General features: G+C 34.5%; 1 protein-coding gene across 9 annotated transcripts in view; it reads left to right on the top strand.

The window, feature by feature from the left end:
• Window positions 1-10039: 10039 nt before the first annotated feature.
• The window catches only part of LOC149570249 (ran-binding protein M homolog), a 212664-nt gene continuing 197610 nt past the window's right edge, over window positions 10040-25093 (top strand). For 2 of the 9 annotated variants that reach the window (XM_089822891.1, XM_089822894.1), the window contains exons 1-3: window positions 10052-10239; window positions 11391-11462; window positions 11614-11950. In XM_089822891.1, coding sequence (XP_089679017.1) covers window positions 11634-11950 — 317 coding nt within the window. In that variant the 5' untranslated portion in view covers window positions 10052-10239; window positions 11391-11462; window positions 11614-11633. The other 7 variants (XM_089822887.1, XM_089822892.1, XM_089822885.1 and 4 more) reach the window with 6 other exon arrangements.

Genomic DNA, 25093 nt, shown 5'->3' with positions numbered 1-25093 from the left:
ATGAGGTGGAAAGTCCTCGAACAATGTGAGAGGATAAGTATGACTTAGGAGAGAACACACTCCCGTATTGTCAACAACTTATAACAAACTCCTAGGCTACAACTAATAAATGAAATGCATTTACCTAAGTAAGCTTAAGTAAATAGAATAAATAATTAGTAAATTAATTATTTACTCTAACAGCTCCTGCATCAAAACCTCTATCATATGAGGTGAATATTGATGAAACAAAGGATATTATTGAGGGTCTCATCAATGAGTTAGTAGACCCCAAGGCAACTTACTTTGGAACTTATAAAAAAGCAAAGATGAGAATATCTCTTGAGATTTAAATTTTTCAAATTCTAAACAGAGGAAAGAAGAGGTTGGAAACCATTAGAAAGAAACTTGCCAAATCAGACACACCTCCTATAATCACTGAAGGAAAGGGTGATGATGTAGAAGAGGAAGCTGAATAGGAAGAGAGTGATGAAGAAGACGAGGAAGAAGAGGAGCCTCCCAAGAAGAAAGCAAAGACCCCATCCAAGCCAAGGAAGGCAGAAAGCAACTAAAGCTTCAAGATGAATAGGAAGATGATGAAGACATTACTCCAATTATATCCCTGAAGAAGGCACCCCCTACCTTTGAAAAATGACTAGAAAATATAAGGGAAGGAAGGGGTATAACAAGATTTAAATACTTCAGGTATGACTCTAGAAGAAAAGTGGAGTAGAAATAGATTGAGGAAGCATTTGTAGAGAAAATAACAAGATGGAAATATTATCCTTTTGAGCTAAAAGGGCATGCTTTTGAAAATCTATTGAAGGCTATTTCACATTATTGGGATAATACAACAAAAATAAAGAAAGACATTAGACAGAAAACCTCAAGAAATCTCATGCTTAATCTCTTTGATAAAGAAATCAAGGAGGCAATGTCTAATCATGAAGATAAACATACTCCAAGATTTAAAACTTTTCAAATTTTGTCAAATAAAATAGAAGATGTTGTGTAGTCCACAACGAAGACATGGAAGAACATCTTTGACATCAAGGATGAAGGAGCTCTTCTAGAGATTTAGAAAATTGAGGATTCAGATGCTAATAAGATTGCAATAGAAGTCATGGCATCACTTCCCTCCACTTCACCTAAGGCAACAATTGTGCAACAATCAATTGAGTTGAACCTAGTTCAACCTAGCAATGAAGTGAAGACTATCACACCTTCATCGAGTTTTGTCACAAAAGAAACTAAGCAGCAGGTCTCATCCACTTCAATCGAGAAAAAGGCTCCCTCCATCTTGACTAAGCATCAGGATCTCTTAGTCTTGACCGAGTAGTAATAACAAGAACAACAAAAGGACTCAGATGACAAAGGAAAAACTATCATCCCTTCTTCAGTAGCTAAAAGCAAGGGCAAAAAGAACATAATTGATGGCATTGATCTTGATGAGGAGAATGTAATCCTGAATTGGAACCAATCAAATCTATCAGCTAAGGAAATAAAAATTTTGGGAGAGCTATGGAAGAAAAGGGCAAAGCAAAGAATGCTAAGAGCTGAGAGAGATATGAGCCAAGTCTTGGAAGACATCAAAGAAATATTCATAGATGCTCTATCTATAGAGGTAAATGAAAAGGTACCCATTATTGATCAATTAATTGATATTGTGCACAAGTTCAATGAGGATACTAATGGGATGACAAAATTCTCATGAAAGCTGAGAGAAAGTTTGAGAGAAAGTGCTAGAAAATGTTTCACAAAAGATAGTAATTGATCAAGTAGAGCTGTCTACTTTGATATCTTCATTAGAAAATGCTATAAATAATGTTGTATCTTTATTTGTAAAGTTGAGTGATTCCACTAACTTTATGAAGGAAATAAAGGAAAAATTGGCCAAGATTAACAAGGACTTGTAGGATAGTGCAAATCAGTTGACATTGAATCAAACCTCCAGTTCCGATCATTTTGCAAAATCTAGATTTTTGACAAATCTTCAGGTAGATTTGCTAAGAGAAGAGGCTAGAATAAGGGCAACATTGATTGATACATGGACATTATGCAGAAGATGATAATGGATCATGTAAGGACATTAGTCAAGGACACAACTCTATCAATTGTAGATCGTATGTATGAGTTATCAGCAGATATCCAGATTGATATGCATATTTTGAAGGAATTGCAAGATAACTTGGATAAGACTTTGTCCATAATTTTGAAGGTACACCATGATTTTCTTTCTCATTTTAGCTTAAACTTGTAAATATTTTGAAATTTGTAACAAAAACAAGGAGGAAAGAAAGTGTACAAAGGGGAATCATAGAGAGGAAGTATAAGTGAGGAGAGAGAAAACTTGATGCTTGGCAGAAAGTGAGGAGACAGTGTCACAAGGTTTCATATGTTTTTAGAGAGGATGAGAGTTCATGAATGGGCCAAAATGTAGCTCATTTGTATTTTTTATTTGAAGAGAAAAAAATTTAATAATACTATTGAAATTTAAATGTCAATTCAGAAGTCTTTGCAATGTTTTATTTGTATTTGTGTTTTAAAATCTCAACAACTCTAATGTTTAAAACTTTAAGTTTTTCTATCAATACAATTAATGTATAAAATTTAAAGTTTTCCTAACTAATACAACTAATATTTAAAGTTTCATTTTTTTTAATGTTTTCCTAGCTAATACAACTAATGTTTAAAATTTCTTAATGTTTTCCCAAATAATATAAAAATATCTCATTCAATTAAATACATATTGAAAAACTAAAATTTAACTAAAATTTAACTATTAAATATAACTAAAATTAATACATTTTAACTAATGTAATATTTAATTAATAAATTTTAACTAATATAACTAAAAACTAACACATTTAATTAAATACAAATTAAAAAACTAAATTATAACTATTATAATAATACAATTAAACAAATAAAAAAATGGCTCACCTCTACTCAATCGAATACCCCCCTATAGACCATTGATCATTTCTCTTCTATCCCCTTTGAGTAAAATGAGGGGCTAGATGGGTCGTTAGCACATTTTATATGACCCAAGGCACTTGACCAAGTACCCCTAGGCACATAGGTACCAAATGGCGCCCATGTGGTCTTGACCAAGCAGTACTCTATCGAGTGGTACTTGGTTGAGGTCCCCTTGTTGTCCCAAAATGGAACAACTGTTTGTGCATTTACCCAAAAATATTGTCTTCCTAATCTCCTCCAAAGTAAAAGGGTCCATGAGCTCACAATATTATCTTGGTCTGAAACTGGCCTAGGAATATTATCAAGGACTCTCAAACTGGATTGTGTCAAGTTTGAATAATTCAAAAGATCTTCAAAATATTAGAATCCTTCTCATTGTATAATTTTTCCCTCTTTCATCACCACCCCTAACTTGTCTTGGATCTTAAAAAATGCCTTTTTTCCTCTTGATTTTAGGTGAAGCATACAAAAAACTTGTGTTTTTGTCTCCTTTGAGTAACCAGAGTTCTCTAGATCACTACTCCAATAAGTTTTCTCATTGAACAACACCTATTCTAGCTTCTCACTTAATTTCTTGTGCTTTTCATTTGCTTCTTCCAAGAGGAAATTCTTTATAATCTGATCAATCCATGAATTGAGTTGGGATTCTAGGTTCCTCATTTCTTTAAATATATTACCAAAACTTACCTCATTCATTCTTTGATTTTAACTTTCATGTATCCCAACTTTTTGGAAAGTTGGAACATCCTTAACCCTTTGAAATAGGGGCTCTCCACCCGTCACTGATTTAGAAGGGAAACACATTTTTTTATCTGCAAACCACATTTTTTCTATTTTAAAATATGACTTTGGTTTAAAACTGTTGGGAGATGGTGGATTATAAGCTCAATGGGGAGGTCATTTGACCCGGTATACAAGAGGATATTAGAAACATAATAGCCATACCCTAACACCCATCTTGGGACAAGTAAAAATATGTCCAAGAAAACTCCAATATGGTTCCACCCCTTCCTTTCATTTGACCAAGTTGTAATACCATTACCTGCAACACAATCAAACATGGTGTTGCCCTTGACATAGCCCTAAAAATCTTGTGTAAGTTTAGGTGAGGGATCTCCTCCACCACATTTATGTTGAGGTACCAAAGTGGCATTAAAATCCCCTCCCACCATTACCTTTTGAGAGTCCAATTTTATTAGAACCCCTGAGAGTATCCCTATAGTCTATGTTTACATAAAATTATTGTAGAACCATATGCATTTACAGTCACAAAAATGGGATCAAATTTGAGTTAGATCTCACCAATTCCACTTGGCACTTGTTACTCTACCAAAGTATGATGAACCCTCCAAAAAATTCAAAATAAGGAGAATGAACAACTGATCAATCCTCCACCCGTTGAAAATCTTGTCCTTCAACTCTGTAGATAGTTTAGTTTCCTGAAGCAAAACTAGATCTGCCCCACGCATCAAAATCTAACCCTTTACAAGGTAGGATTTGTTAGAGGCATTTAATCCTCTAGAATTCTCTGACACAATTTTCATTGCATCCTTAGAGAGCCATGCACTTTCCTTCCACAATTTTTAATTTTTGAGACAAGAGAAATAACATTCTCTTTTGTCTTCTTGAGAGTTATCTCAAAATTCAAGGTGCACTAGACACCAATAACTTCTTCTTTTGTCTTAATTAGTTTACAAGGTTCATCCCTATATTTTTTTGTCATTGAACACACACTTATTTTGAGTATTATGCATCAAATTGAGCTATGCAAAGGACATGGTTCTAATTAACTTCCCTATCCTTTGTCCTAATTTGATTAGGCTCATAATATGTGAGCAAAACATTCCCTTCTAAGGAAATTCCTTCAATATGTTCTTTTGCCCCCTCTAAAATAATATTGTCTACAAATTTTTCTAGATATTACATCATTAACCCTTGAGCTCCAAGATTAACACTCTCCTTCTATGAGAAAGAAACAATTCCCCCATCCTGCAGTGTTACCATATTTTCCAAAATTGTTGAGTTGCCCCCCAGCTGAAAATCTCCCTCAGAGGCCCTTGGGGAAAGCATCTCCTTTTCCATATGTCATATATGGGGTACTTTCTCTGCATACCCTCTAATTTGGAAATTGTATTCACACCAAAGATTTGTGTATCTTGGGAATCATGAAAATTTTGGGGAGGATCAAACTTGCCATGAATTCCCACAACAACGTCTATATGGTAATCAAAATCTACAAGGGAAGGGTTATGTTCTAATTGATTAATCATTTTTTAATAACATTCAAAAATAACAAGAAGTACATAATATGTTTAGCACAATTTATCTCAATTTGCTATCAGATACTTAGAATGTAAATTTCTCTTGTAATACTCATTTTAAAAATAATCTAGAGTTGTCTAGAAAATGTCAGGTCAAGGAGAAATTATTAGGAAAGTAAGTTTATTAAAAACTAATAATTGAATTTAAATCAAGTATTAACTTTAATGAGAATAATTAGAAAAAATTCAAAATATTAATCACATAGGTGTCAATTGCTGACAAATATCTAGATATCAAGGTTGAGAAAAAGGAGGAGAAAAGGCGAAGTAGATGCCTGGTCAAGTAGAAGTAAGACTTCCTATATGCAAGACTTGTGCTGCCAACCAAATGTGAAATTGATAAAATTAAGGTTGAATTAAAAAAATTTCCTAAAAATCACCATTCCCAAGTCCAATTGGAAAAATGAATATTCCAAACATAAATGAGGGGAGGTAAACATCTTAATTTTTTTACTCACATTGTTTTAAATTACAAGAGAGCCTGACACATATCTATATTTTGACCCAAAATTTTATAAACACTTCACTTCAGTTTTCTATGCTATAGCAATATGCATTCTAGAAATTTTCCTTTATTTCAAAATCAACGTCATTGTAACTTTTGATTTGACCATGTACGTCCTAAATCCTTGAATATTGTGCCTTAAGTACAAAGGTTTTGGGCCTTTTTTTGGTGAGTTTGTTTTGCTTCTCCCTTTTCATTTGTGGGCATTTTCTTTAGAATACACAGGGTTGTTTTATGGGTTCCAGTTGCATTGGTCAATGACAATATGGGATGAACAACAATGATGGTGAGTTCAACACTTCTTTCAGTGAGACTGATACGAGTATGCATGCTTCATTCTTTGCCACCAAATTCCGTGCATAAATTCTCAAGAGATAAACCAATTTTATCCATTTGCAAACCATGTAGTTGGCAATATTGAGTTCTACTAATTATTAGCCAAAACCCATATATGTGGAGAACTAATGAACTGATATTTTCAATTTACATCTTGTCTATTAATTTGTGCATTTGAGAATTAAATTTATTATTTTCATCTATAGTTTGTAATGTCTAAGATTTCATAATAGAATTCTAGATAATATGCTTCATTTCTTTTGACTAATTCCTTACAAATTTCCTCGTAGTTATATTCTTTTATTATTATGGAAAATTAGAAAGAAATTGTCCATATCTAATAGCTACGGAAGCATCTACACAACAGACTAAATTACATTTTGGGTAGATTTCATAATTAATTTCAAAATTATTTTACAATGTTTTTAAAATTTTTTATTTACTAAAAAATGACAATAATGGCAATTGGGTTGGCTAGTTAGTCACGAGCAATAGCTACATGTACAAATAATATGTTTCTTTCAATGCGACATTCAAGACAATATGTGCGAAGGGCAGAGTAAGATCTTAATGTACTGAACAATTTTCCTTTGCATCAATCTATCTTTTATTTTTGACAAAAGAAAGGGACTCAAGCTCCATTAGATTTGTTGTTAAAATTTAAAAAATAACTATAATTTAATTATTGACAACAAATTATATTTATAAAATAATTTCATTATTAAACTCCTATTAGCTCATCCTTGCAAGCACAAAAGAATGCAACACTAGTTTAGATAAATATTAAAACACTATTCATATAATATCAAGATATCAAAATCTAAGTTAGTTTTTCTTTTTATAATTTTTTTTTTTTACATTTTATTATATTACCATTGGCAAATAAAATATCATATAGAAAAACATGACATTTAAAACTTAATATAATAATGATAACTTAATAATATTACTTTTTAATTATTATATTTATTATATCTAATAGGTTGGGGAAATATTTAATTTTAGAAGAGCTTTTTATGGTAAAATAGGGTCACTAGGTTAGTCTCTCCTAGTATGGCCACACATATCAAAAACTTTGCTCAACTATAATCTAAAAATCTATAATTTATTTTTTATATAAGAATAAAAAATCATTATAATAATAATAAGTTATTATAATAATTAAAACTTATTTCAATAATAAAAATAATAATAACACTTTTTCCAAAAGGCAGACAACCTGAATAATGTTGAAGGAGGGAGGGTTTGTCCCATACATGCAAGTCATGACTGACTATGATGAGAATTGCTCTCAACAATTCATCAGTAGTTGGAAGGATAGAAGGATCACAATTAATGGTATCACCTTCTAGGTGAATGAGGAGATCATAGCTATGGCAATGGGCCTTGACATAACTAGTAGAAGATCACGAAGGTGACTGACGAAGCTAGTTTGTCTAGTTTATTTAGAGGTAATGAAGCCCCAAACCGATATTGTGTTTTCAAAGGGATAAGTTATTGGAGCCTTGGTATGATGTATGCCTAGTCATAATGAAGTATATTACCTTAGAAGGCAAAAATGGTGTGTATTATTTTTACCATTTCCCTTTGATTAATCACTTTCGTAATAGGGAGTCAGTTTGCATTCCCTTTTTTTTGATGCACACCCTATAAGAGACAGTTATGGATGTCAACGAAAAAAAAAAGGGGCTAATTTCAATATTGTATACCAAGGGCTCATGGTTTTGTTTATCTGAGTTCCACCTGACTCTTTGCCCTCCCAAAGTGATAGTCATTGATAATTTCCCCCCACTGGTGTCTCCCTTCATCTAGAGTTTGCGGGTGGTAGCTTTGCCCCTATTCCACAACTCTCATCGAGCCAAAGCTAGATGAAGAGTAGGATAAACAAAACCCTGGTTTTGGAGCTGGCTGCCAATAAAAAAAATTATAATTGAAAAAAGGGCTGAGATGGAGATTAGGGACTTGAATGATGAGTTCCGTGGGAACATAAGAAGATACCATAGGCTTGCTAAGATCAATGGTAGATTCAAAGAAATGGCCAGACACTCTCAAGAGGATGAGGAGGAAGATACTAATTTAGAGGAGAGTGCTAAGACTTAGGGGATGATAAGGAGAAGTTGAAGGAGGATACCGATAACAAAAATGAGAAGTGGGATGACACTGTTAATGGCACCTAAGATTTTGAGTTGGCAAACCCTACCAAGGACCTTATCGAAGACCATACTCATATTTTTGCCACTTTTACCCTGTTATCTGCTGCTAACTAGATAGACCCCAAATCTGATAAATCATTCCTTGACACTATTTCTTCCCTAATAAGGAATGATGGTCTGGATATCTTAAGGGCTCCCACTAACATTCTGGATGTGCAGGATAAGAGGAAGTCTTCGTTGAATTGCAGTAAGGCACTAAAGATTGGTACTACAGAGGAGGTGTCTGTTACTCTTAAAGACCTTCAGGAACTGAAGGATTGATGTCATGTGCTAGAGGAAGGCTTCACCCTCTTCTCCAAGTTGACTTTGAGGGTAACCCATGCAGCGACGATCACCCTCCAGCTTTTGGATCGAGAGAAGGAGGAGGAGGGCCTTTGAAAAGAAGATACGAAGTTGCTCTACAATTTCATTGCAGAGGATTGGGCCAAAGTTCTCTTGGTTGGCATAAGCAAGAAGAAGGATGCCGGGTAGTAGCCTTTCCCATGCTTGGTGTTTTTTGGTGCTCTACCGATTGTTTGTTTTTGTCCAATTTCAATGGTTTTGGTTTTCCTGTTGAACTTGGGTTTGGGCTATGGGTGGTACGATGTGATGACCACCTACACGCCTTTTGTTAATTTGGTAAACTATAGTTTTAATAGCACAAACTCTAGTACTTTTATTTACTGTTATGATACTACTTCTATTTTTGATGTAAATGGTTAAGGGGTTTGTTTGGTTGTTTGGTGGTAGTTTCACCACTGTTGTATAGGGCCATCCCCCTTGTTTTGGCTGCTTTTACATAAAAAAACAATAACTCTTATATTAAAAATAAAATAAATAAATAATGTATAAGTAAATGAAAATTAAATTAAATATTAAAAATACATTAAATTGGTCTGTCCCTATAAATAAAGGTGTTGGCTAATCTTCAGACAAAATGCACCAAAGACAAAAAAAAGTCAAACATGGTTAATTTTCATATTCACGAAAACACAACAAAATTTTTGAGAAAATTTTGTTGTTTTCAATCACAAAATATAGAGATCATGACGGTCAAATGTTGGAAAATCCAAAACCAAGGACATTAAAATGCACTTACTCGATTACTAAATTTAATCGCTGATAGCAAAGAGCCTTAAAGATCGAAAATTCAAATGTTTGAAAGTTAAACTCGATTATTGAGATGGGCGATTTTTAGTTTTGACCATCTGAATGTCAACTGTCCTCGGCTGCAATTACAAACTTCTGTCTTTTGTTTTTGGTGTTGTATTTTATGTTTTTTTTTCTACATTTGCTACCTATATGACTTTGCCAGGGTTCGATTGCATCAAAAAAATGAATGTTCCTAATTGCATATATATATATATATATATATAAGCTAAAAGCACCAAAGACAAAAAAAAGTCAAACATGATTATTTTTCATATTCACTAAAATGCAACGAAATTTTCTCAAAAATTTTGTTGTTTTCGATCACAAAATATAGAGATCATGACGATCAAATGTTAGAAATTTCAATTTTTTTAATTAAATCTTCGTTTTTAAAAAATTTAGTCAATAGTATAATTTGTAGAGAGGATAGCCACCTCCAAAAATAAAAGCTCATAATGATTACTATATGTACAAATTTCTCTATAAAAGCCTCTATATATATATATATATATATATTTAAGTGCAATTAGGGACGTTGATGTTTTCGACGCAATCGAACCCCGGCAAAGTCATATAGGTAGCAGATGTAGAAAAAAAACATAAAATACACCACCAAAAACAAAAGACAGAAGTTCGTAATTGCAGCCGGGGACGGTTGACATTCAGACGGTCAAAACTAAAAACCGCCCATCTCAATAATCGAGTTTAACTTTCAGACATTTGAATTTCCGATCTTTAAGGCTCTTTGCTATCAGCTATTAAATTTAGTAATCGAGTAAGTGCATTTTAATGTCCTTGGTTTTGGATTTTTGTATTTGCTATGTATTTCATTTGAACTGTAGACAGACAATAAAAAAATATTAGCTGTACATTATAAAGGGCTTGAAGATCAAATTCAGAGCCTTCAAAACCTGAAATTATGATGCTCTGCGTTGGGGACACCATAGGTTAGAACGCTTGTAAGTTCAAGCTTTTCAAATAGTCTCAGAGCTAAGAACAGTGTGAGAGGTATTAACGTTATTAATAGTACCACACCCATGCAAATTCTTATGTTCATGGTGAGAGCAGTGTCAGGGCTCGATGATAACATGTCCCGGCACCTCCATGGGAAGCCCTAGAAATCTCAAAGTTAAGAAAATTGCTCAAAGAGGCCCAAATAAGTGCTGTACTGTGTGTATGTATTCCACGCTCCCCGGAATAGTCTAGAATGAATCTACACTTTACATCGCCATTTCTGGAGGATGTCCATGGAAAACGCTAAGTTTCAGTAGTAACTGATAGCAAAGTTACGAGCAGCACTGAAAGAAACTCATGTGACTGCTGTACGGGATGGTTTATATGCACTTCAAGCACGCTGAAGACCTCTAGAATGTATTGACAACTTACATTGCTCTTTCTTTGAATACCTTTTGTGAATACTAAAGTTAATAGGGGTGTCAGGGCGAGTAGTTCAGTTCTAATAGTACCATGCTCTTGCCTGCCGATGTGAAGTCCAATCTTCCAGTAATAGCATGTCTTCAAGCTAAGCCAAGGGAGGGGAATGGTGTGAGGTCTGGTCCATAGTTTTCAACAGGGCAGTGCACAGGCCATGTAGCTCAGCAGCGTAACACCTGTTATTCTCATGGAAAGTCCTAATTTTGAATATTAAAGTGGTCACTGCAATGGTATATGAGTTAGGCTCCTTTAGGTAAGACTGTTATGAGGGTCAAAGTATGGTACCTCCAGCGTTCATGCAAATTTCTAGATTTCTTGGTTTTCAAGTCTTAGTTTGTTCCCGCTTTACAAGTCTTAGTTCTTGCTTTTCGATTTCTGTACATTCGAGGGACATTTTTTTTGGTTTTGGGATGAATAGGGATAAATGCGTTACTGTACTATGATTCAATATGTTTGATAATTAACTTTCTGTGGTTGAATTTTATTAAACAGTCTGTTGAAGGAATATACTTTCTGCTATCTTTCACTTCGTCAAATTCCATACTCAAGAGAAACATTATAAGGGTGAGATTTGTCCACTCTCTGCATATATATTCGGTCTAGTCAGGGTTCAAGATTTATTTAAGTTGTTTATTAGAACATGATTTCTGCCATTTTAACTAATTTCTTTATTCTATGGTTCTGAACTTACAGTTAATTGCTGTGACTTCTACAGACTTCATCTAGTGCTAAAGAATGAATGTGGAACGAGTGAGTGATGTGGTGTACTCTGATTATAGGCATATAATTGGAGTAGAAGAGGAAGAACTCCCGACACATCTAAATACTAATGACAAGGGCCCTTACTTAGCTGTATCGGCTGACAATCTATCTGTAAGATATACTGGACAAGGAAGAACGGTCTATGATGTTGGATCATTACAGGCTAACTGCCCTGCTCCAATTAAGAAGCTTCTATATTACTTTGAAATGTATGTTGAGAACAAGGGACGGAATGGCAAAGTTTCTATTGGCTTCACTGACCAAGACTTTCGCAAGGACAGACAACCTGGGTAGGACGTTTTGCTTCTGTTTCAAATTTACACTTATTTGAATTCATTTTTCTGTAGGTTTAGTTTTGTAAAATTCAATTCTATATATTAAATTTTGATGTGTAGAAGTAAATTTACTCTAGATCTTGAAGGTGCATAGTTCAAGTTTCCTCTTCAAACTATTCCAAAACCATATATAAGAGTACTCAGTTGGAAAAAATTTCACATCCTAACAGAAACTTGTAGTTTTCCCTTTTGGAAAGCTATTGTTTGGCTTCGATATCTGAAAGTTCCAAAAATGTCAATACCGGACAGCCATAGTCATGCATATTTTTTGTCATGAGATAAAACAGAAACAGAAGAAAGCTATGGAAGGTCAGCCAGCTGATGTTTAATTCTCACATGTGAATGTGCCTTTTGAGAATTTTAGGCTCAATGTAACAGGACTTGCTTTTATGGGACTGTTGTGACCTTTATGAATCATCAACTCATTGCCAAACGGAAACCCCCCTCTTTTGCTTGGTAGATTAGTAGTTTGTTAGTATAGTCATAGTTTGGCAGTGATTTTGAAGTCTCAAGTGTTGATAAGGTAAGAAGAATGAGAAATTTGAGATGCAAGCCAGCTCCTAGTTTACAGGTCAAGATCCTTAACAAGTTGAAGTTCCAGTTAAGTGTCAAAATTTTTGACCTACTATGATGAGATGTCTTAGCAACATGGGTAATTTGCTCTAAAGGTCCATGATATGGCCGATACTGTTGAAATAAAGAAAGGAATGATCAGATGAATTGACAGTGCAAGCTAGAACAATTAGTGACAAGTGATAGTTGATTTGATTGGTTTGTCAAATCTATGAAGAGTTAAGAGGAGTGATCTTAGGATGATGTAAACAAGTCTGATACAATAACGCAGTTATGACTGCAACTCAATATCGTCATCGGTGAAGTAGTGACAAAATGGATAGGTGACCGGTGAAACAATGACACAGTTGTAGAACAAATTAAAGAGTATTGAGTTCTTGAGTGAGGATCAGTAAATTGATGACCGATGATAGGTGTCGAGGTTGCGATGGATTCAGTTGAGTTAGTCATGATCTGGTGGCATGGGTGCACGATTGGCGGTGATGATCTAGCATCACATTGTTCGATGACAATGTATGGAGAAGATTCTAGAGGAAGCAAGTGTTTGGTCAAAACTTAAATGACCTCTGCACATAATTCTATGAATTGGTTGGTCCAGTCTTGGAAAAGTGTTTTGTGGTTTAAGATCTGTCTTTTGCTGGTTGATATGAGTGGGATATTTGAAATGCATATTGATTTCAAATTCTAAGGCTTGATTAAGGTGGTGGACTTGAAAGTCCAATATATACTGGTGGAGGTTGCAATGTCCCTGGCACTTGGTTTCCAAATTTCAATGCTGACAACCTGCAATTTTATTAATTCTCAATACTCATAAGGATTATTACATAACACATTATTCTTATTAAGTTTTAAAATATAGATTCTATTTCATAAATTAACATATCTTTCTTAATGAGAGTTTGCAATCAGACGCTTAGCTCCTGGGGGAGAGCTTCTTGGGGCTCCCGAATGGGAACAGCTCTCCACTAAGTGTCTTCATTTTACAATCCTCTCAATAAGCCTCATGGATGCTTGATCAAGGCATCCATCCTTCTTAGGAGAGAGAATTTCGCTCCTAAGCCTGGTGATCTAATAGAAGTAGATTCACCTTATTTTTTAATCATTACTGATTCTCAAGGATTGTTACCTTGCCTTCCTTTTCGATTTAGATGGTGTTTTGTGTGGGCGTGATAATGCTATGAATCTTGGTGTACAGTTGTGGACTCTTGTTCCCATCTACCTGTGGTTCCTGCTCTTCTAGTTCTTGAGTTATGTTTTTGCCAGGACTTCCCACGGGATTCAATTTCACACCTGTTACTTGTTCTTGCTCGTGAGTTTCGGATGCTACCTGGTGTGCCTGATTACGTTCTGTCTTTGGCTCCCTTATGGTGTCTTAAGTCCCGTGTGAAAGACGTTTCATAGGTGCAGCTTATTGCCGTGAGTCTCTAATGTGCTTGCTGTGTACTTGCCCTCCTGCATTGAGGATCTCTTTTCTATTTTATGCTTAATACCTTTGCTGCCGCTCCTGGTTTTCTTCTTCCTTCCTATTTGATACCTTCTCCCTTTGCTCGGCTCGATATATGTATTGTCCTTATTGGTTGTGTCGTTTGGTTTGCAAAGAATTTGATCATTTTAAAATATTTAAGTGTCGGGTTATGTTTTCATGGATTATGTTATAAAGGGTTAGTATCAAAGTATCGTGACTCGGACCCGGCTCGGACTCAGCAAGGGTAACTTGACTCGTGACCCGGCTTGGACTCGGAAATGACTCGGCAAAGTGAAAAAACCTCGAAATTTTGAGATTTTTTAGGGTTTAAAGAACATTCCATGCACCCATTATTGAATAAAGCTTAAAGACACAATAACATTATTAAATAGAAGATAATTTGATCATAATGCACATACTTAAAGTTAAAAGTCAAACATACAACGATTACATAAGTACAATACTACAAAGGTAAATTGCTAAATACTATATTACTAGTAATTAAAGTTTAAACAGTAGCTGAAGGAAATATTATAAAAGTAAAACATAGAATCATATATAAAATGATAAATCCATGCAACCCATCAAAATGTATATGTATTATGTATTATGAAATCCAACACATCAAGATTCAATGAATCAATAGTCATCATCAAATGTTCCAAATTTTGATCATATATTAAGTTAAACAAAAAGTGAAAACAAGACTATAGCTATGGCTCCTAGTCGGAGTCGTCATCATCATCGTCATCCTCATCCCTAACCTCAACCTCAACCTTAGGCTTAGTATAATCTATAAAATGCCTCTTAGTAAGGCATCTAAAGTAGGTCCTGGATGACTAATTAGCCATAGCATCAGCCTATGAGGTGCCTCTAGGATCAACTATAGTCTCTGGCTTTGCCAATGCCTGTGAGGTCCCACTAGGATCAATTGTAGTCTCTGGCTTTGCCAATGCCTATGAGGTGCCACTAGGAACAACTGGAGCTCTCTGGACCTTTGTTGCCGTAGCCACAGCTTCAGCCTGGCCCTCTCTATTTGCCTGGTCAACCCACTGTAGGTCCTCATCATCAAAGACAGGATCAGTAGCCTCAGTGATCCACTCAGACTCTGGATCAACCTCCTCTAGAGTAATCGAAGAGGTGTCACTATCCAAAATCTCCTTGGTCCTAATGTGTAGGTTGTAATGCACAAAGACTAGCCTATTCATTTTATCCACAAACAACTTGTTACACCTCTTCGAGTGGATGTGCTTGAACATGGTCCAGTTGCGCTTACATCCAGAAGCACTACTTGGCTGGCTCAAAATGCGGGTGGTGATTTGTTGAAGGTTTTTGGTTGAAAGCCCAAACATTTGCCACCATCTATCTAAATTTTGAAAAAAGGAAAAGGAAAAAATATTAGTCTCATTTCAAAATTTGAATTTTAAAGTTTAAAGCTAGAAATTTAGACACTAGATTGTATAAGGCTTAAGCTGTGTAACATCCGGTTTTCCAGGGTCTAAATTAACATCAATCATACTCAAAGAATACAGTTATTACTTCGTTTCATAGGAAGACAGTTAAATCATTCAGGTTCACGTGAAAAAGATTTACCACTAAAATCTGATAGACAAAATTAATTAACCTAAAAATTTGAAATATCTTCAAATGAAATTGTTACAGAAATTGAAAACTACATACCTCAGAAATCTGAGATCGAATTCAAAATAGGGATGCTTCTGCAACCACCTGGGTTAGTTCACAAATACACTATAACAATTTCACATGACAACTACCATCTAACAACCGCTATCTTATAATCAAAGGATAAATACAATTAAATACTTTTATTATTTTAAATTAGGGCATCACATACCACTGTATCAATTAGGGCATTGTTTTCCTTCGGTTCATTTAGGGCTTCTGATATCGCTATCTCAGTTAGGGCTTCCAATAACACGGATTCGTTTTAGGGCTTCCACCACCACAGATTCAATTTAGGGCTTCACGATGACGGATTCAATTTAGGGTTTTCGTGACCACAGATTCAACTAGGGCTTCCAATACCACTGTATCATTTAAGGTTCCAGCTATCACCCAATCAATTAGGGCTTCGGATTTCCTTTCCTTCCGATTACTTATCTGTGACAGTTTCTCAAGATTAGATAAATACTTATATTCAATATTTATATAAATGAAAACAATTCACAAATCAATCTAGGTGTAAAATAATGACAACAATGAATTTAACTCAATTCAATCTTACCTCTTAATAATAAAAAATGATAATACGTGTTTTTGATAAACAATTGAATGCATAGCTTATCTTTGTTTGACTCATGTCCGACATCTTGAGTGGGGTGAAACATTGTCAGGGGTTTAACCACCCAACCTCGGACCACAACATATCCCCACATGATCTCTATCGAGAAAGGCCCTCCCTACCCAGAATTGGCAGGGAACATCTTACCATCACTGGGCATCATGATATATGACACGCCATACGACTTGGCAGCAGGAGATCACCATAACAAGGATATGCATGAGCTAATATATATTAGTTTGTTTATGTATGAATGTATAGGTTACTGATTTCATTCTTGCATTTCTTATTCACAGGTTCATCTACATCTTCTCACCATAATCAGGCTATCAGGCCGGTGATTTCCAGGTGTAATCAGATTAAAGATCACAAAGATATTTTACAACTTCACCACATACATTCTTTGGTGTGGATTCATTAATCATCTCATTATGAAAGAAAAGAATGAATTAAAGTTCTGATCAAAATTGTTATTCAAGTTTATTGTAGCTTAATCAAGGATGATACTCTAAGTTAAAAACAAAGATTATGAAAGAGATATTAAACAAGAATCTTCTCTTATCATTTCAGATTAAAAGGAAGAAGGTGGGTTTAGAATTTGTCTTAGATGTAGTACATTCACAACTTGGGATTTAGTTATAATTTGATTCCAACATATATTTGCCTAATTGTATGGCATGGTTTCCATTATTAGGATCAGAATACAAATGTATAAATATCTAACTTCATCTTTCATCCTTTGCATTTCAATGGAACTGTATAATATCAATATCACTATCTTCTACTACTGCTGTTATGGAAAGAAAAGCAAAATTGAGAATCCCGTAGAACTTGGAACATAAATATATACAGGGTTTGCTGAGTTACCAACTTAGCAATAAATAAGAACAACAAATTATGATAACTGCCTTACGTGACTCCTTAAAATGCTTGGACGGTTCCTTGACTACTTCACTGTGAACTGCGGCTGATTGATAGAGGGTTTTCCTAGTCATATTAAATAGCGGAAAAGCATATGCATAAACTTACGTGACCTAAATATTTTGTGCTCTGTGGCCAGAAACAATAAACTCCCTCACTTCTCTTGCAGTGATCATATGAAAGGAATAATGAACAGAGGAAGATGTATGCCATATCACTACTCCCTGGTGTTATTTCCTCATGCCCACGCCTTTCTACAATGACTATATTAATAGATGGTTTAGATGGGTTTCTGAGCATAAAGGAATGAATGTGCCGTAGCACCAGAGCCAAAGCAGAGCGTTTATTTTCAACTCTTGATATTGATTGAAAGCAATAGCAGGTGATTGGAAGGATCACGAAAAATGCAGAGAGGGAGAAGTTATTCCCAAAACAGTCATCAAAACTCTTATCTAAAGGTCGGCTTGGCTATTTGGCTACCTTCAGTTACAAGATCTACTCGAATTCTCAAGAAGTTTATATGAGTTAAAAAAGAAACATAAATTCTATTAAACATGCCAACATTAATTGGTTAAAAGCAAGAACATAAGTTGGAAGATTAAAATTCAAAGATTATAAAAATACAATTATTATAATTCGATCATTATAATGTACAACTATTAAATTATTAAATAATAATGGTGCCAAATCATTTGATTATATTTTTAATGAACATTTATAAACAATTAATTAAAAGTACTACGACAAAAATAATTTAAAATCCTTTAAGATACGTTTTATAAATAATTTAATTATTTTAATTAAAATATTAATTAAACAACTCAATTATTATAATTAAACTATTAATTTAAATAACTCATGCAATTCCACAGATGTATTTTGTTCCGAGTCGCTAGGTCCTTTATATGTCTGCCCAGTGATGGGGACGCCCTGCCTAATTCTTTTTTGACAGTGCTTCCACCCCTTCGGCATGCTCTCTGCAAGAATTTTCTCCGTAATTACATTATAAATTATATAATCATAAATAATGATAACAGTTAACCTTTCATCCTAATTTCATGAATTCGCGATTAACGATCAACTAACATGTCATCTGCACTTGAAATCATAACGACCAACTAACTTACCATTTCGCCAGATTATATCAAATTAAACTGTCAACTGACTTCATGCAAACCTCAACGGCTATATTTCAAACTAGGTCAAAAATTGGGATGTAACAAGCTGCAATTTTTACCTGGGTGCAATTTTGTACGACCACCTTTGCAAATTTGACTTGAAAAAATGGGCCTGATGCATTATTATAGGCATCCATCTCAAGCAATATATCCGTGGCATTAGTGGCCATCTTCGATGTCACAGTGTATAGGCCACTAAGAACCTCCTCATCTGCCTTGAAATCTTCACGGAAATGGTATGCTGGATTGAGATAATAGGTTGCTGCGTGGATGGACTTATGAAGCTGATTTTGCTATCTCCTATCAATTATGTCCCAAATAGGGCCATAGTTTTCCTCAACTCCTACATATTTGGCCTTAATAGCCTCCTTGACCCTATCCATGCCCTCATAAATGTAGCCCATAGAGGGCTTCTCGCCATCAGCAGCTCGTAGGAGGGTTACAAGGGGATCAGTGATCTACAAAACAATTAAATAAAAAACAATTTAGTGAATGATGAAACTTTGCAAAGTTGCACAATGAAAATAAAACAAAAATATGTATGAGATAAATTAATTTATAAAATTTTAAGACTTAAGCTTTTAAAATTTAAATTACCTCTACAATCTTCGAACATGGTTCCCAAAAACCTTCATCATCATAAATGCATTTTGTTGCATCTATCCCTACAGGGTTGGTGGCAAAGGAGGAGGAACCCCATTCTGGACCAACAAACATGCACCTCAAAGCTAACCTTGAACTCAGCAAAGATTTTAGTGTGATAAAATTAGAGGCAAATCTTGTGATACTAGGACGAGCCAACTCCTTTCCCTTCGTGTATTGCCTCATAGTGCTGAGGACCAAGACATGATTATAAATGAACTTACAAAGATTTTTGGCCTTGGTAACACATGATTTCACCCATACAAGCTTGCTAATATTCTCTAACATGAGGTTGATGCAATGGGCTGCACATGGACTCCAAAAGATTTTTGGGTGTCTCTCCATCAAAAGTTTTCTTGCAGCAATTTTAAATTAGTTAGTAAACAATGAAAATTTTTGATGTATTAAAAACTTTTAATTTTCAAAATTTAATAAAAAATTAAAACAAATTTTTTAGAAGTAGAACTTAGAAAGTTAGAAGTTAAAATTTTACTTGTAGCAACATAATTAGTTGCATTATCAGTCACCACTTGGACAACATTCTCTTCCCCCACCTCCCTTATGACCTCCTTAATAGCCTCACATAAGAATTTTGCATTTTTCACATGTGAGGAAGCATCTATAGACCTCAAAAATAATGTAGATTCTGAAAGTGAAAATTAAACAATAATATTTATCATTCAAGAATCAATAGTCAATAAAACAAAATTTTCGTTATTCAATAATACATTAAATTTTAGACTTTGAGAAGTAGAGGATGATGAATTACCTCCGCTAGAAATAATTTTTTTTAGGATGGTCCTATTCCTCCTATCTGTCCATCCATCCGTCATAATGGTACATCCCTTTTGGCTCCAAATCTTTTTATGGTCCTCCAACTCAAGTTTCATCTTCTCAACCATATCTGGTAAGAGGGGGCCACTCAACTCATTTTCAGTGGGGGCTTTGAACCCTGCACCAACGATAGAAACTACATCAATCATCCCCTGCCAATAAGGAGTCCTGTTACATTTATAAAAACATTTTAATTAGCATATTTCAAATTTTCAACTTCAAGTTAAAAGTATAAAATTGAATTTAAATTTTAAAACTTAAAACTTATAAAACAATCAAATATAAATGAAGTTGAAGTACTTGGCTGCTATAAATAGAATGTTGCAGAAAAACCAAAACTTGCAAATTGCTTTTATTCCAGCTTCATGTATCTCCCTATTCCAGCCCAAGCTCTCAAGTGAGGGTTGTGCACTACAAGTGGAATGCGGTACAAAAAAATTGTCCAACCTAGATTTTCTGACTCTAGGACGAAAGGTAAAGCCAATACTACTAGAAGGGGCAGCAACTATAGCACCACTAATAGTACAAGGAATAGATGTAGAAGAAGTACGACTAGCAGAAGCACTAGGACGATAGGGGGGAAGGGAAGAATCTTCTCCAACACAACCTACTGACTCAGAAACATTTCCAGATGAGCGTGGAAGGGAACTAGAACCAATCTGAGCTAACTCTTATAATTGTTCTTTTTTTAATTCCTTTTCTTGTTCATATTTTTCCAAGGTATATAACAAAAATGTTGAGCCTCAACAATTGCAGCTCTACAAGGCTTAGTGTCATGACCACGTAGGCTAGCAATATGATATTTCAATCTATTTATCGCCCCACTATTAATGGTTTTGCAAAATAGACATTTTGTTTGAGTTCTAGTTCTACCCGGAAAGTCTATGGTGAACTTCCAACACTCATCTTTTTTATTGCCTTTAGAGAGCTTGGGTGTTTTACCTCCAGGAGCCATTATGAGTAAGGAAAAATATAAAGGTTGGTGCAATAAGACATTTTAGACCAAATATTACTATTTAAGCATTGCATTTTATGAAGATCTGAAGTACAAAAAAAACTCATAAACAAATAGAAAAAATTCATCCAAAAAACCCATAAGCATAGAGAAAAAAATCATCAAAATCTAAAAAATCAACTCTTACCTCTTTCAAATGCTTTGGGAAGTGTTGAGAAGAGCTCCTATAAACTCTTTGATGATCTAAATGCAAGCTCCAATGTCACAAATGCAAGCTTTTCTCCTCTTCCTTTCCGCTGGTTGCAAAACAAGGACACTCTCTCTCTCTCTCTCTCACACACACACACACACACACACAATAGAGTGTTATGGAAGCCCTTTTAGGGTTATAAGAGTAAGAAAGAAGAAAAAAAAAACATTAAAAAAGTATAAGTTTTTTATTGTTTTTGGCCACCTGATTTCATGCTGCTGCAGCCGGGTCAAGCTGCCCGAGTCAGGTGAGTCACGCCACCTGACTTGCCGCTCGTGAGTCACGGGTCATTATGACTCGGTTGCATATAAATGGCTCGCTGGCTTACGTGACTTGCTCGACTCGCGGCGAGTCACGTTACTCTGGTCAATATTAGTATTTATTCCTTTATTAATTTATACTGTTTCAAAGTATTAATAATGTTTGTTATATATATATATATTAATAATGAATTTCAATAAATATAGAATATTAATAATGAATTTCAATTACAGACATTAATAATGATTATTTATTGAAATTAATAAATATAGATATTAATAATGGATTTCAATAAATAAAAATGGATATTAACAATCAATTTCAATATAGATATTAATAATGATTATTTAATATTTATTGAAATGCTTGTTTCATTTACAAATATTTGCCTTAATTTTCTTGGGGTCATGACAGAGGGGGAACAATTTGTTGTTGTTGATCATGATTGAGCAAGTGTAGTTGAGTATGTTGTGAAATATGTTTGAGTTTCAATGGATCTGATCAAGAAAAGGTAGTGGTATTCCATAGATCATCTTTTCCGTTGTTCCCTAATTTATATGGTAGTCAAAATCCCTTAACTGAGTGGAGTCTAACAGGTCCGTTGTTGTAAATCTTTTAATAGGGTGGCCCTTTAATTGGTGTTTAAAGTCCTTTAACTAAGTTACTCCTAATAGGTTCAATCTCCTATCAGTGCTAGAGGTAAATCGCCTAATAGGGTGACACGTAACAATGACTTTGTAACCCCTATTAGGGTTAAGCTCCTCGTAGGTTGCAACTGCCAATTCAATGTGAGTGGCTTTTGTTGTGCCCTTTGATATCATCTTGACTTCCAACCTTAAATTCAACAATCTTGAAAAGGCAACTTCAACTTGAGGTGATCACTGTAATGCATTTATAAATACAAATTTATCAAATCGGAAGGTATCTCATCATAATATTTAATTTTAATTCAAGTGGGAGGAACTTATCTTCATTTATGATAGCACTTATGCTCTGCTACATGTTGCTTTACTCCTTAATGAATGATCCTTCAGAAATATTTAATTTCTATCTTATATGGTTTCTAGGAATTTCAATTTCATTAAGAATGTCCTCTTAGTTTCAGCACTCACTAAGAATCTCGTCTATCTTGACACTCACTAAGAATGTTCTTGATTTTCTACACTCACTTAGAATGTCCTTGATTTTCGACACTCACTATGAATGTCCTTGTCTCTTGGCACTCACTAAGAATGCCTTTGAGACTCAGAATGTATTTGCTTCTTGGCATGCACTAAGAATGTCCTTGGCACTCACTAAGAACACCTTGATTATTGACACTAACTTAGAATGTCCTTGCTCTTGACAATCACTAAGAATGTCCTTGATCTTGGCACTCTCTAAGAATGCCTTGATTGGCTTTGACACTCGCTAAGAATGTTCTTGATCTTAGCTCTCACTTAGAAAACCTTGATCTGGCTTGACACTCACTAAGAATGTCCTAGATCTCAGCACTCACAAAGAATGCGTTGATCCCTTTGACACTCACTAGGAATGCCTTGATCTGATTTGATATATAGACCCTCCCTCAATCAATTATTACTTTTTTCAAAAAATATTTTTTCCTCCTCCTAAGTTAACTTTTTGCTTGGTTCAACAATTCCTAATGTTTGAATGCAACTGGATGGATTGCTCGAAGAATGAATTGCTTGCATGACGATGCTTGGTACTGCTGTAATGCCTCCTTAGGAGTTTGCTTAGGAATTTTGATTATGATTCAAGCGGCAATGATCTTCAACAAAGCCTTCCTCTATCTAGTCTATGTATAATTGTTCCTTCTCACTACTTTTTCCAATTCTCTGAACATGGTTTAGTACCCTCTTTAATTTATGTCCATTCATAAAACTTGTGAACTTTTTTCGTAGAGCCACTAATCATATCCCTTATTTAAATAAAACTTAGACTTATTGTTCATACTGCACCTTATTCACCTCATAACTTTTCAATTTTCTTTAGCAGGATGCTTGCCTTAAACATATCTCTGCCACTTCAGATTTTAACAAATCTTGTTTCATAGTCTTTCGTGTGGAACCAATCCTCACTACCAAATTGCTGACTGACAATTCTATCTTTCCTTTTAATTTCCTTAACAAATGCTTCTATTCTTAAGTAAATATACAATGAGGGATTAGTTGCTTCAACTAAGTGGTGTGACATTTGCTGGCATGTCATGAACAAGACAACATGCTTTTTGTACAACTAAGCATTTATTTAAGTCTCCCCATTACTTAATCACATCACTGTTTATAAATATTGATGCACTTATCTTTGGCTCATTTCACTGTCCTCACCTGTTTCAAATGTATTATCGCTGTATGCTCCTTTATCGTTGATTGATCCTCTCTTGTCATATGGATCGCTACATATACATTGGAATTTCTTGATATCTGGCTATACATTTATGATGGCAAGATGAATGATATATGTTTGGTCTTACTTAGCCACAGACTATTTATATTGTTAGATGATTGTATATGTGATGTCCTTGTATTATCTTTTACTCTATAGGATGGGAGGATCATGCTCTGAAACCACTGTAATGCTCCCATTGTGGGACCTTGCAAAATTTCTCACAATTTGATTGTCGAAGTTCCCTTGTCAGCACTAACTCTAATTTTGATCTTCTTCCACTATTATGCAGCTACATTGATTAACACTGAGACAATATGATCTCCTTATGTTGCATATACATAACCAACAATCTCAATACCAAAAGCAAGCTCATGAGCAAACTGATAACATATAAATACTGATCTGAGGTAATTCTGCCTGAAAGTATCTGAAGTGTGCTTACTAATCTTTTGCCTCTGTAATGCCGGCAGCCAGGAACCATATTTCATCTTAACATCAACTACTTCTCAATACTACTATTCAAGGATCTGACATATTGTCTGGTGAATTTAATTCTGAATGTTGCAATGAAATATGAAACATAGGATAAATCTTTTTAATATCTGGCAACTGTATAATTTAAATGCCTGAATATCCTTTATTAACAACAACAATTATATTCTGTCATTCCCATATTTCAGAAACTTTAAACCTTTCCCTTCATGTAGGCTGCAGTCTCCTCCTATGTTGCTTCAGGTACTTAGTCGTAAATTCCTCCGTCAAAGAATGAACAAGACGTATGCTGTCTGTGGTAGAAGCGTTTCAACCAATATGTTGTGAGGTATGATTGGACAGCTTTATCGCTGGCTGTTTTGTTTTCCTGATTTCTTCTAAATACTTTTCATTGTCTGATTCCTTTCTACTCCTTAAACGCTTTGGAATAATGCTGATGTTGTGAATTATTCTTGGCGATTCATCATTTCCTGCAGTTCAAGGCTAAAACGTTTATTTGTAAATGTTTAAAGCTAAGAATGATACCCCTCCAGAATGCACAAATCATTGTTCTTATGTATGTATGTGAGGAGTGATTAGAGTTGCATCCCATTTTTAATGGTCAGCTGCTATAACTAATGTATAATTATATTTTATTTATCGAGCCTTATTTTAAGACTTCATGATATAAACATTAATGTAACATGTCTTGCATTTTTTGCATTTCCTCTTAGTGATTGTAGTTAATTATAATTTATAATATATTTATTTATTGATAGTTTAAGTGTTTTTACTTATTATTATTTTAGTATTATTATCTTTGTCATTATTCATATTTATTTATTTAGTATATTA

This window comes from Cupressus sempervirens, chromosome 3 (assembly GCF_028749045.1).
Source record: "Cupressus sempervirens isolate cs-2001-9-10 chromosome 3, ASM2874904v1, whole genome shotgun sequence".
NCBI lineage: Eukaryota > Viridiplantae > Streptophyta > Pinopsida > Cupressales > Cupressaceae > Cupressus > Cupressus sempervirens.
Note: the sequence above shows the minus strand (reverse complement) of the source record. Positions and strands in the feature narration are given on the sequence as shown.